Below are 11,792 nucleotides of genomic sequence, written 5' to 3'. Positions count from 1 at the left end.
CACAATTTCCAGACCTCATGGTGTATGGCGAAGAAAGAAATGTTATCGGACAAAAAATGAACGGACATTATCGGACTAAAATCGGAGTTATCGGAAGTTAACTGGTCCGATAACCATAAATGGAAGTTAACTTCCGATAATAGTCCGATAAAAAAGTTAACTTCGATAATTATGTTATCGGATTATCGCTTCTGTGCCCAACACTGCCTATGACATCACAATTACCATTAAAACATTCACCATAAGTAGTTGCACCTTCAGCAAAAATTTGTCACTCAGATAAGCGGTTGCAGAGAAAACAAAGAAAATTATCATGGACATACATATGTATGAACAACCTGAAGACATAATGCCACTGGCGAGTTCGTTAGCGGAGGCATTAAAAAAAAAAAAAACCTTTTATTCTTGCGTAAAAAAAAGAAAGGAATAAAAGGCCTTTAAATTTTTTTTTTATTCTTGTGCTGGTTGAAAAAGCTCAAAAATACAAATAAAAAAAACAAAAAAAACATATTGCTTAATAGCACCGATTATTGCAGCACATCCTCTGTTCATGTTGGTACCTTGGTTCATTTTATATAACAAAAGTATCAATTTTTTTGCCCTTTTTTGGGCCCAATCAATTATTTGAACAAGTCAATCGGTTGTTAAACTCACGTTGATCTCTTCTTTTCTTGAAGCACCAGTGCGTACAACAACTCAAGATATTCCATATTGAACGTCCCATTTTTGAGCTCTTTCAACCAGCACAAGAATCAAAGTCTTCCTTTCATTTTTATTTTTTTTATTTATATCATGGTATTGTTACCACAGGCTTTCAGCTATTTGATAATATCAATCACAATAGTGATCCCTTATGATCAGTCTTACTTCAATGTATTCAACCTCCCAGCTAGATATCCTTCCGTTCACAACACCCTTTGCTTCCTATCACTAATCCAGTTAGTTACTCTACGAGCCACTCCACAAGCCTTGACCTTAGGTTTACAGTCTCCTCTGTGGTACCTCATCAAAAGCCTACTGAAAGTCTTGCTATAAATCATCCACTTCCACTGTCCTTCCTTCCTCCACCCAATCAGAAACTGTTGGACAGAACTCTGATAAATTTGTTAAACAAGACCTGCATTTAGTTGAACCCATGCTGACTGCCTTTCATTACTTTAAATCTAGACATGGTTCCCCATACATGATCCTTCTCCTAACTAGTTTGCCTTCCTGAAATCTAACAGCCTTGCTGCCACAATCTCTCGTCACCCCTTGTAAAAATTGGAACATTGCCTTTGTGTGCAGTGTTCGCTTTCTTTTCCCATTTTTTTTTCAGAATGAGTGAACATAGCCAGGGATGATACAAGCAATTACACCATTGAACAACAGATCGTCAGTGTCTGGATTCACTAATCCTCCTGAAAATGTCCCACATAACATGGCGCAAAATTATTCTCTCCAATGACAATGACGGAGCACAAACAGATACACTGGACACTTAAGGCTTGTGTCGTGCGCTGGAAAGTGTGTAATGAAGTAAAAGAGGACTGCAAATGTATATGGAACCCTTCAGTGTTGTCAGCTAATGTGATAAAAGGCGATTTCACAACTTTTACAAGGGGTTCAGATGAGACATTGTGGCCACCCTGTACTATCCTGAACTCTAACTCTAAACGGAATACTTGCACACACCACATTATGGTCACTTGACCCAAAATGCTCTCTTATCACCACTTTCTCCACCATTCTGGGATCATCACTTACAAACAGATTAATCCCATCACGTGCTCATCCACAAACTGGTTTAAACGGCAATCTTTGACCATTCTATAAAACTCATCTGCTCTACCCTATCTCTTGTCCGTGGACCCAATCTATCCCTGGCAAATTAAAATGCTCCATAATTAATACTCTACCCTTCATGCATGCCTTTCTGAACTCTTCACAGGGACTTTCAATCACGCTCATCCTGCACACCAGGAACCCGAGAGCAGCATCAATGGAGCATCTTAATAATCTCACAATTTCTAATCCCCAGAATAAATATTTGACATTCATTCTCTCCTTAACTGTCACACCTGCTCTTTCACCGACAACGTCTATTACCAAGACTGGGAGATCGCATCGTTCCATTTTCCTCCTAAACTTTCTTCAAAAATAAATAAATAAATAAAAATTCTAAAAATTCATGTTGGAACGGTTATTCCTTCCAACAATAAGAAAAAACAAACAAACAAATGACCAGAAACTTGAACCTGCTTTTTGAGCTTATAAATAACAGGGAATGTGGTTAAAAGGTAAGAAAATAAATCAAATTGGTTTGAGAGAGGAAAGAGGTGAAGAAGAGCTCGGCTGATTAGTGGGGTGGGAGTGAAGGGGAGGGAAGGTGGGATGGGGGTAGCACACAAAAATACAGACAGGAAAGGCATGTGGCATTAAGGGAGGTTCCACAGGAAGGTTTGCAAGAGCCTCGTTTACAAGGCCCCGACAGCACAGGGCACCTGTCAACAGAGAACACTTATTAACGTGCCAAGCATGCCATTGTGGCCGGGCGCTAGGCCAGAGAAAGACCCGAGCGCTGCGCCGCGTTGTCGCGGGAGGCAGATGCCACCGAAGGGAATAACGACGTATCGTGTTCAACGGGGCAAACGTAGAGAGCAACGGTGCATAGTTTCCTTCACCACCACCATCCCATCCAGCCTTAACTGTGTTTCAACGTCAAACAACACAGGGTTAGAGAATGATAAATTTGCACTGTTTTCATAGTACCTGGAACAGAGGAAAAAGTCAAAACAGCATTAAACTAATTCTGCCTTCCAATGAAGTCTTTCAGCATCCTTCATTAGTGGCTTCTCGGTTACATCGGCGCTCCTTTAATTGAGGTCCAACCCACTGGGGAAGAGACGGGGATTTCCCCAAGTATCCAGTTTGAGTCCCACGTGGGCCGAAGCAAACTTTCTTCCAGGCACTTCTCAGACTTTTCCCCTGGAAATGCAACCCAGTCGACCATTGGAGTTGCTCTTTGTACGGTGGGGAAAAGGGGAATGCAACAAATTCCCTTTCCAGCTTCCCATTAGTCTAAAACATCACGATTGCTCTTTTATCAAAACAAGAGGCGAGAGCCGAGGCTTTTTGCTGCATTTTACAAATGATGGCGACCCTGCCTGCGCATTCCGCACACTTGTGCTGCCCATTACCTTACACATTCGGAACGAAGCGATGGATCGCTTTTAGAGCACTAACCAGCACCAGGGCACATCTGGTTCTGCTTGAAGGCCGGCTAATCATAATGAGAGCTACACTGGCAACAACCCGGGTAAACGTCTTGTAAGCAACAACACGAAGACTGGCAGGGCAATTAAAACGAAAAGATTACGCAAAGCCAGATCGAGCCGACAGTAAAAGCTTCAAGCAAACAATGGCATGAGAGAATAAAAAGTGAGATTCGAAGCAGGCGCGAATGGGGTATTTATTTATTGATTCTCCAAGCTAAGGCCTCTCGGTAGAGTACGAGGGAGTTGATGAGGCTAAAAATCCATCGCAACTTTTGCTGCCCCGTTCTGCGAGCGATACATGTCAACCTCCTGTATCAGCCCGAGGCACAGTTTAAATAAATAAATGGCTGACAGGAGAGCTGAGAGGTAGTGCACTCGCCATCTAAATTCCTTATTCTGCTTGGATTCCCAACCTGACAATGAAACAGCATCCTGGTGCTTGCTTCACAGTCAAGGCCTTGCGTCAATGGGTGTTCCGTACAACTGACACCACTCGCTTATCCACGTTAAAAGATCCCACGGTCTCTTTCATAAAGAGTCAGTCATTGAGTGGGAATATCCCAGCCGAGCACAATACTCAGGAGCTCTGCATCAGTGGTACAGTCACGCCTCAGTAATGATGCAACCAGCAAGCAAGATGTCATCAAATCCCATTCTGATATGTATTTGCTCGAAGAATGAATGAATGAATTAATTATTGAATGAATATGAAAGGTCATCAGATAAGGTGTTGAAAAGACACTTCATTAACGACAGAAAGGGGGGGGGGTGTTATTAAGAAGCAACCCTTTATCACAAAGACAGCTACAAAGTCCATTGTCGTGGTTTTGTTACTCAATGGAATTTTTGTTGTTGTTTGTGTTGTTGTTGTAGTTGCATGCAAATACACTTCAGAATGATTACAAAGTCGATCAAAATCCATATATTTTTGCCACGAGATGAAAAACTCTTGCAATTCTTCTCCATGCTCAGGGCGACTGCACACGCTCACGGCTCCCCTCCTTTCCTCACCACCGCCACCACCACCCCTCAACCACAACGCCCTGCTCACCTCCCTGCTCTCCCATCCCCCAACGTCTTTCTTTTGGCCTGAAATTTGGACTTGAACGATTCAAGATGAGTCCCGGGCCGATCCTCAAAGCCGACTGCGACGGCGGAAAAAAATAGCCGTGCAGCCGGCCTGATCTGCCGCAGCTGTGCGCAAACGCTTTTCATGTGCGAATGCAGGCGCAGGAGGTGCACCCTGCCAAGGGAAGGAGCACACAAGGGCCTGCTAAAAACATTCCCCCTTTACGTGCCTCAATCGTCTCCATGGATGTGCCCGATGCCGTGAAACCCTCCTGTCCAACCCACATAGCTCCGCATTTTGTCTGCACCATCAGCACGACCTTTGGAAATAAAAGATGGACTGCAGAACCAGTGCAGAGTAAGATGACAGCATCAAAGAACATGACTGCTCGACAAGAGGAATTTTTTCAATCAATTTGATATATAGCTCTGGAAAAAAATAAGAGACCATTCCAAAATTTTTTTTTAATCAGCATCTCTACATGTATGGCAGCCATTCCATTCCAGTGTCTGTTGAATTCCAACACAGGCACACCTCATTCTACTTAGTGAGGTACTGATTAGGTGATCACCTGAACCGAATCTTATTTAACAAGGAAAAGTATAAAAATTACCCCTGGTTGGGGGTGACGGTCATCTCTGAAGCTCTGTAGATGTGGATCTCTGATCGGCTTAGAATGGCTTCGATGTCGTCTTGTCTTTTGGTTCAACGTACAGACGAAAGCCCGGGAAGTAAAAAAGGATAGAAAACCTCAGAAATCAAACTACATTTCTGAGTTATCCGGAGATAGATTTTTGAAAATGGTTGATTTGGAACATTTATGATCAATGTGTCTTCAAAAGGATAGAAACCAGACCTTAGAAATCAAACCACATTTCTGAGTCATAAATGTCGGATTATATTTTGACAATGGATGATTTCACAAGTTTACAGCATCGGTGACCTTGACATTGGCCTACAATCAGGTCTAAAGTCATACCATCGTGCATCACTCATTGACCCCGACGTACATACCAAATATCAAGAAAATCGGAAGAAAAAATGGGGACGTACGTACGGACATCGAGACTGGTTTTATTAGGTCATCTTGTTAGAGATGACCTAAAAACTACTGCTGCGTTCATCACCATCCTCTTGCAATAGCACCAGCTGGATGGCAAAAACAGTGCTCGTAGTACCTCAAAAGTAATTGGAATCAAAAAAATAACGATTGACCATGCCAAAAGAGTTGAAAAGAAAAGTTTTGAGTGAGGAAAAGAAGGGTTCAATTCTGGCTTTACTGGCAGAGGGATACAGTGAGCGTCACGTTGCTTTCATCCTTAAAATTTCAAAGACATAAGAACAAGGTCAAGCAGCAGACATTGGGGACAACAAAGCTACAGACTGGCAGAGGGTGAAAACGACTTTCCAGTGACCGGGATGACCGCCAACTCATTCAAATGTCACTCAACAACCGTAGGATGACATCAAGTGACCTACAAAAAGAATGGCAAACGGCAGCTGGGGTGAAGTGCACGGCGAGGACGGTTTGAAACAGGCACCGAGGGGCAGGGCTGAAGTCGTGCAAAGCTAGAAAAAAGCCCTTCATCAATGAGAAGCAAAGAAGAGCCAGGCTGAGGTTTGCAAAAGACCATAAGGATTGGACTATAGAGGACTGGAGTAAGGTCATCTTCTCTGATGAGTCCAATTTTCAGCTTTGCTCAACACCTGGTCGTCTAATGGTTAGACGGAGACCGGAGAGGCCTACAAGCCACAGTGTCTCGCACCCACTGTGAAATTTGGTGGAGGATTGGTGATGATCTGGGGGTGCTTCAGCAAGGCTGGAATCGAGCAGATTTGTCTTTGTGAATGACTCCTGAATCAAGCCACGTACAATGGTGTCCTGGAAGAACACTTGCTTCCTTCTGCTCTGACAATGTTCCCGAACTCTGAGGATCAGATTTTCCAGCAGGACAATGCTCCATGCCACACAGCCAGGTCAATCAACGTGTGGATGGAGGACCATCAGATCAAGACCCTGTCATGGCCAGCCCAATCTCCAGACCTGAACTGCATTGAAAACCTCTGGAATGTGATCAAGAGGAAGAGGGATGGTCACAAGCCATCAAACAAAGCCGAGCTGCTTGAATGTTTGCACCAGGAGTGGCATAAAGTCACCCAACAGCAATGTGAAAGACTGGTGGAGAGCATGCCAAGATACATGAAAGCTGTGATTGAAAATCAGAGTTATTCAACAAAATATTGATTTCTGAACTCTTCCTGAAGGCCCAGTCACACCTTGACGTTTTAGCCAGCAATGGCAACGTATTAAAATGTATGTAAAACGCTGGCTTACGTTGAACTTTTGATCTTTTTTTTAAAAAAGATACGGACGTATTCATAACGACTTGGTCTTATGCACAACATATTAGTAACAGACTTTGAACATTTCGTTGTGTTATAGATAACTTATACCAACGAATGCTGAACCTGTTGTCGGCCTTCACAACCTATGCCCAACGATAGTCTAACTTAGGCATAGTGCGCTGCACGCATCGCCGACGATGACGTGGCATAGGTTATGAAAAGGCTGCTGCACAACGATTCAAATCATAACCGCCAGAGAAATGGAAGTGTCAACATCGCAGTCACACCTTGGCGATCTTGCCAGCGTATGCCGACCTCTGAAAAATGCGTCTAAAACGCTGGCGCACGTCGAATACGGTATGGGTAAGTTTGGTATGCGTGAATAGAACGCTAAAGTACGCTATCATACGTCGTAGTAAGTGGAGTAAGTCTTGTAATTTTAAACATGTTGAAAATTTTACGACGTACTTCCCGTATGACACACGCTCCGCATGCGATGGGAATAAGTTGTACTCACGTTACACGATCGGTGAAACACATTGACACACGTTACTTGTAAGGTGCTCATAAGTCGAAACACATCGAGGTAATGGTTAGCGTCAGTGTTCCAGACTCCTGGTTTTTTTTTCTTCGGTATGACGGTGTTCAGTGTACAGTGCGGTTATGATTTATATCGTTGAGCGGCAGCCTATTAATTATATTATATTATAACCGCACTAGAAATTGAAGCGTCAAAATCACCATCATACCGAAGCAAGGAAGAAAAAAAAAAAGAAAAAAATAAAACCAGGGAGCCTGGAACACTGACGCTAACCATTACCTTGATGTGTTTCGACTTATGAGCACCTTACAAGTAACGTGTGTCGATGTGTTTCACCGATTGCGTAACGTGAGTACAACACATTACTCATAGGTTAGAAATAAGTTTCGGGTACGCTAAACATTACCTCGACGTGTTTCGACTTATGAGTAACTCACAAGTAACGTGTGTCGACGTGTGTCAATGATAGCGTGATGTGCCTACAACTAATGGCCAGCGTTATGTGGAACGTGTGAGTCATACGCTGGCATAAGTCTTAAAATTTTAAGCATGGAAAATTTGAGGACAACCGAAAAGTACAACGTTTAAAGCCAGCGTACAACGACGTATGGCAGTGTTTTTCAGCGTGCTCTCAATGTTATCAAAACTTACCCATAACGTATTCAACGTGTACCAGCGTTTTAGACAAATTTCCCCAAAATCGGCAGAAGCTGGCTAAAACGTCAAGGTGTGACTGGGTCTTAAGTTAAAACACTAGTCTTGTGTTGTTTAAAAATGAATATGAACTTGTTTTGTTTGTATTATTTGAGGTCTGAAAACACTGAATCTTTGTTGTTATTTTGACCAGTTGTAATTTTCTGCAAATAAATGCTCTAAATGACAATATTTTTATTTGGAATTTGGGAGAAATGTTGTCAGTAGTTTATGGAATAAAACAAAAATATTCATTTTACTCAAACACATACCTATAAAAAGTAAAACCAGAAAAACTGATAATTTTGCAGTGGTCTCTTAATTTTTTCCAGATATATATATATATATATATATATATATATATATATATATATATATATATATATATATATATATATATATATATATATATATATATATATATATATTCCACTTTGTGCGATTTGGAAAGAGAAATGTGTGTTTCACAGACTTTAAGGTCCAAGCCAGTAGGAAGTGTAATAATAGGAAGGAATGCAGGTGCACTGGAAAGGTTGAGTGGGTAGTGCTGCGACATATGCCAGGGATACCGAGCATCCATTTTACCCAAGGCTTCGCCTATGTACAGTCCTGCGCAACAAGCATTTTGAAGGCACACTTGGCCTAACTGCTGCAAACAAACTGAACATGTGAAACGTGGTCGACAAAGAAACCACAAAACATTCAACCGTGGCCTTCTGCAACACCCCCACCGATCAAAAACAAATTCAGTTCTTGTGCAAAACAGCTTCATCAAACAACCACGTGAAGCCAATTTTCATAACATCAGCAAACAAATGCTGAGGAATAGTCATGTTGATGGAACACAATTGTAAAATCCCTTCCAGATCGATAATTCAGTTGGACTACTCGCTACTTGGGCAGTTTCCCAAACACCAAGATCAACTACCGCACTTAAATGTCACAGCGCTGATAGACAAAGCTTCTGCAACTCTTTCAGGTCCATAAACACAAGGAAGAGGTCATCACACAACACCTCCTTCAGCTTACCTGTAGTTGCCCTTCTTTGTGAGGAGCTCCTTGAAGTTCCCGAGAGTAAGTACGCCGCCACGTACGGAAGTACGATACGGGATGGGCTCCCCGCAGAAATAGTAGACCACGACGACGCTCTCACTGTTTTCCTGGACCGCTGCAGCCACCAGGTGGCCCCCACCAGCTCGAAACCTGGTCAAGCGCTGCCTAATAAAAACAGATGTGTCGGATGCAACGCGTCAACAGATTTATCTCACTCCACAGGTCAACACAGCATTCTGGCTTCGTGGGATTCCCAACCTGAGGACTTGTTAATAATAATCACGACTAAAAAAACACAAAATAACAATTCTACAGTATCTTGGCAACTTAGGCCTTCATACTTCCTGTCCAAAAAAAAAATAAACAAAAGAATAACATAAAACTTGCCAAGAATCGAGTTTTTTGGATGAGGCCATGTGCAGTTATTTCAGAACACAAGAGCATAATGCCATAAAATGGCACCAAAGTGTACCGATCCCTGAATGAATTCTGCACTTGCCATTCACTTCAAGGTATATCAAATCTCACCCGCCCCCCCCCCACCCCGCACCCCCCCCCACCACACCCACATCAATCTCTCACGGAGTCAATCCAAGTACCGCAGACAGAAATCCATGCTGGAGATAAAAGGAAGAAGAAACAAAAACACCGAGGAGCTGGAGTCCATGAAAATACGACCCTTGCATTGAAAGAAATATCAAAACTCAGGAAGTGGACTTCGAGTGACTTAATGGTTGATGTGTCCTGGATTTCCCTTTGAAATGAAATGAAATCAACGCTTTAAATGTTTAACTATCATCTCCAGGCATGTTACCCTGGTGGACAGATTCCATCTCAAAGTGCATCTTGTAATGCTTGAATTAGCAAGGAGGGGGAGGGGGGGTGAAAGAACAACTCGGAATGTATTCCAAGGCTTCCTCGAGAGTGCTACTCCACAGCGAATCGAACGTTACCGCCAAGAGCAAGCCGTGGTGCAAACGTCAACTAGAGCGAGTGCAGCAACACAACAAGCAAACGGCATGTGCTATACGTAAAGGGTTGCGCTTTCCTAAAAGGCAACAGGAGCACCGTGGAGGGATCAAACGATGCCATGGGGCCAGAGAGTGGCCACTCAGAATGACAAGGCTTAGGACACTCCTTAATTACACCCTGGAATTACCCTAATCTCCCGAGTTTACTGCCTCCCTTCTTAAAACTTCAGTTCATCCCCCCCCCCCAACTTCCACTCCCCAATCACCTCCCCCGCCCTGAACCCGCAACCTCCGGCAAGCCTCTGATGTGGGCAATAATTCTGCGGGATGTAATAAAGATAGCTTTATGAGGCTCCTTCGAGATGATCCAATTCAATTCACTCAGTGATAAGGCTTCAAAGTGTGTGCAAACAGGTACTGCTAAAACCACAGGTAGCAAACTGCTGCAGGCACACCTGGCCTTGGACAGAACCATAGCACCAAAACATTCAGACATGGACACCGTCTGCAGAAAACAAATCGGGTACACGGCAAGTGCAGATCTCATCTGTGTTCACTTCATTTTAAATAAACCAGCCTTCCCCATTTTCAAAGGTCCCCCAGATTTCACACGTTTTTGGCTCAGAAAGATAGTGACCATAATGTGCGGTGCCACAAACAGAAAGCAGAGCACGTGGTTACCTATAAAAAGGTCCAACAATGAAAGTAATAAAAGAGGGCACAGAGGGGCAAGGAGATGATGAGCAAGGGTGGGATGGGGGATTGATGACAAGTGTTGAAGGAGCGGCAGGGAGTTTGGGGCTCGGGGGCTTAAAGGGGGTGGAGAGTGGAGATTATTAGAAGTGGATAAGGCGATTGGGGGAGGGGATGGGATGGAGATAGAGATAGAAGTGTACAAGGAGGTTGTTGAGGTACAGGAGGTGGATAAGGAGGGAGAATGGGGAGATATGACAAATGGATGAAGAGGTTTGTGGTCGGTGGAAGATGAGGTTAGGCTGGGGATTGGTAGATCGAAGAGGAGTTTTGAGTAGGTGTTAGTAGTATGTGGAAAAGAATGATGGATGGGTAGGAGGAGTTGTGGAAGGCTGAAGACGTTAATATTGGAGGACTTGTGGCAGATAGATTAAGAGGTCGGAGGGGAGGGGAAGCTGGCGGATGGACAAGGTGATTGGCGGAGTGAAAATGACAGGTGGAGGAGGAAATAGAGAGGGGCAGGTTGGTGGTAGAGGGTGCAATGAAACACAAAGGAAATCCAATTTGCCAAAAATCCGTAAACCATGCAATAAAAATGTGTGAAGAATCAGGGATGTGGACTTACTCTTTATCGAGAACTTCTGAATCCGCCGAAGGTACAAACTGATGCACTTGTGCTGATGTTGGCCGGAACATATTCTTATTCCTTGGATTTGCTTCTTGAGCTTGCCTATCCCAATAAAAGAAAGAGGATAGAGAAACAAAGCAAATAAATAAAATCCGAGAGAATGGGTGAGCAAGTACGAGCTGTGCAACTTTTAGCAAATGGTACTCTGACCTGGATCAAAATGGATAACTCGATGACATCAACCCTTTATAGGCTTACAGTTAAGATCACAGAAGTAGTGAAGTGAAGTCGAGAAGACTCCCTGATAACCCTTCAACTTACCTCCTGCTTCCCTGTGCGACACAGCACATATATTTCCCCACCCCCATCATTCCAAATGTACTTTCACTCTACGACGGAAAGTCTCTGTTTGAGCATTTCAAACTCTGCTCTTTGGTAGAGATAACTGAGGCACGGTGACTTTTCTGGATCAAGGTGAAAGAAATTATGTTGCGGAAGGGCCCTCTCAAACACAAATGGTTGAATCATGGGTTCAAAGCAG

At 43.3% G+C, this 11,792-nt stretch overlaps 1 protein-coding gene across 3 annotated transcripts in view; it reads right to left on the bottom strand.

Moving 5' to 3' along the window:
* Positions 1-11,792, bottom strand: part of LOC147022292 (axin-1-like) — a 64,489-nt gene that overhangs the window by 7,137 nt on the left and 45,560 nt on the right. For 2 of the 3 annotated variants that reach the window (XM_085893015.1, XM_085893014.1), the window contains 2 exons: positions 11,249-11,353; positions 8,936-9,124 (listed from right to left, as the gene is read on the bottom strand). In XM_085893015.1, the coding sequence (XP_085749141.1) occupies positions 8,936-9,124; positions 11,249-11,353 (294 nt within the window). Of the gene's footprint in view, positions 1-8,935; positions 9,125-11,247; positions 11,354-11,792 lie in introns of those variants that run through there. The other variant, XR_015061175.1, reaches the window with a different exon arrangement.

This window comes from Eptatretus burgeri, chromosome 8 (genome assembly GCF_056783735.1).
Source record: "Eptatretus burgeri isolate ZD-2024b chromosome 8, Ebu_testis_v1, whole genome shotgun sequence".
Classification (NCBI taxonomy): Eukaryota; Metazoa; Chordata; class Myxini; order Myxiniformes; family Myxinidae; genus Eptatretus; species Eptatretus burgeri.
This window is presented reverse-complemented; position numbering and strand designations above follow the sequence as displayed.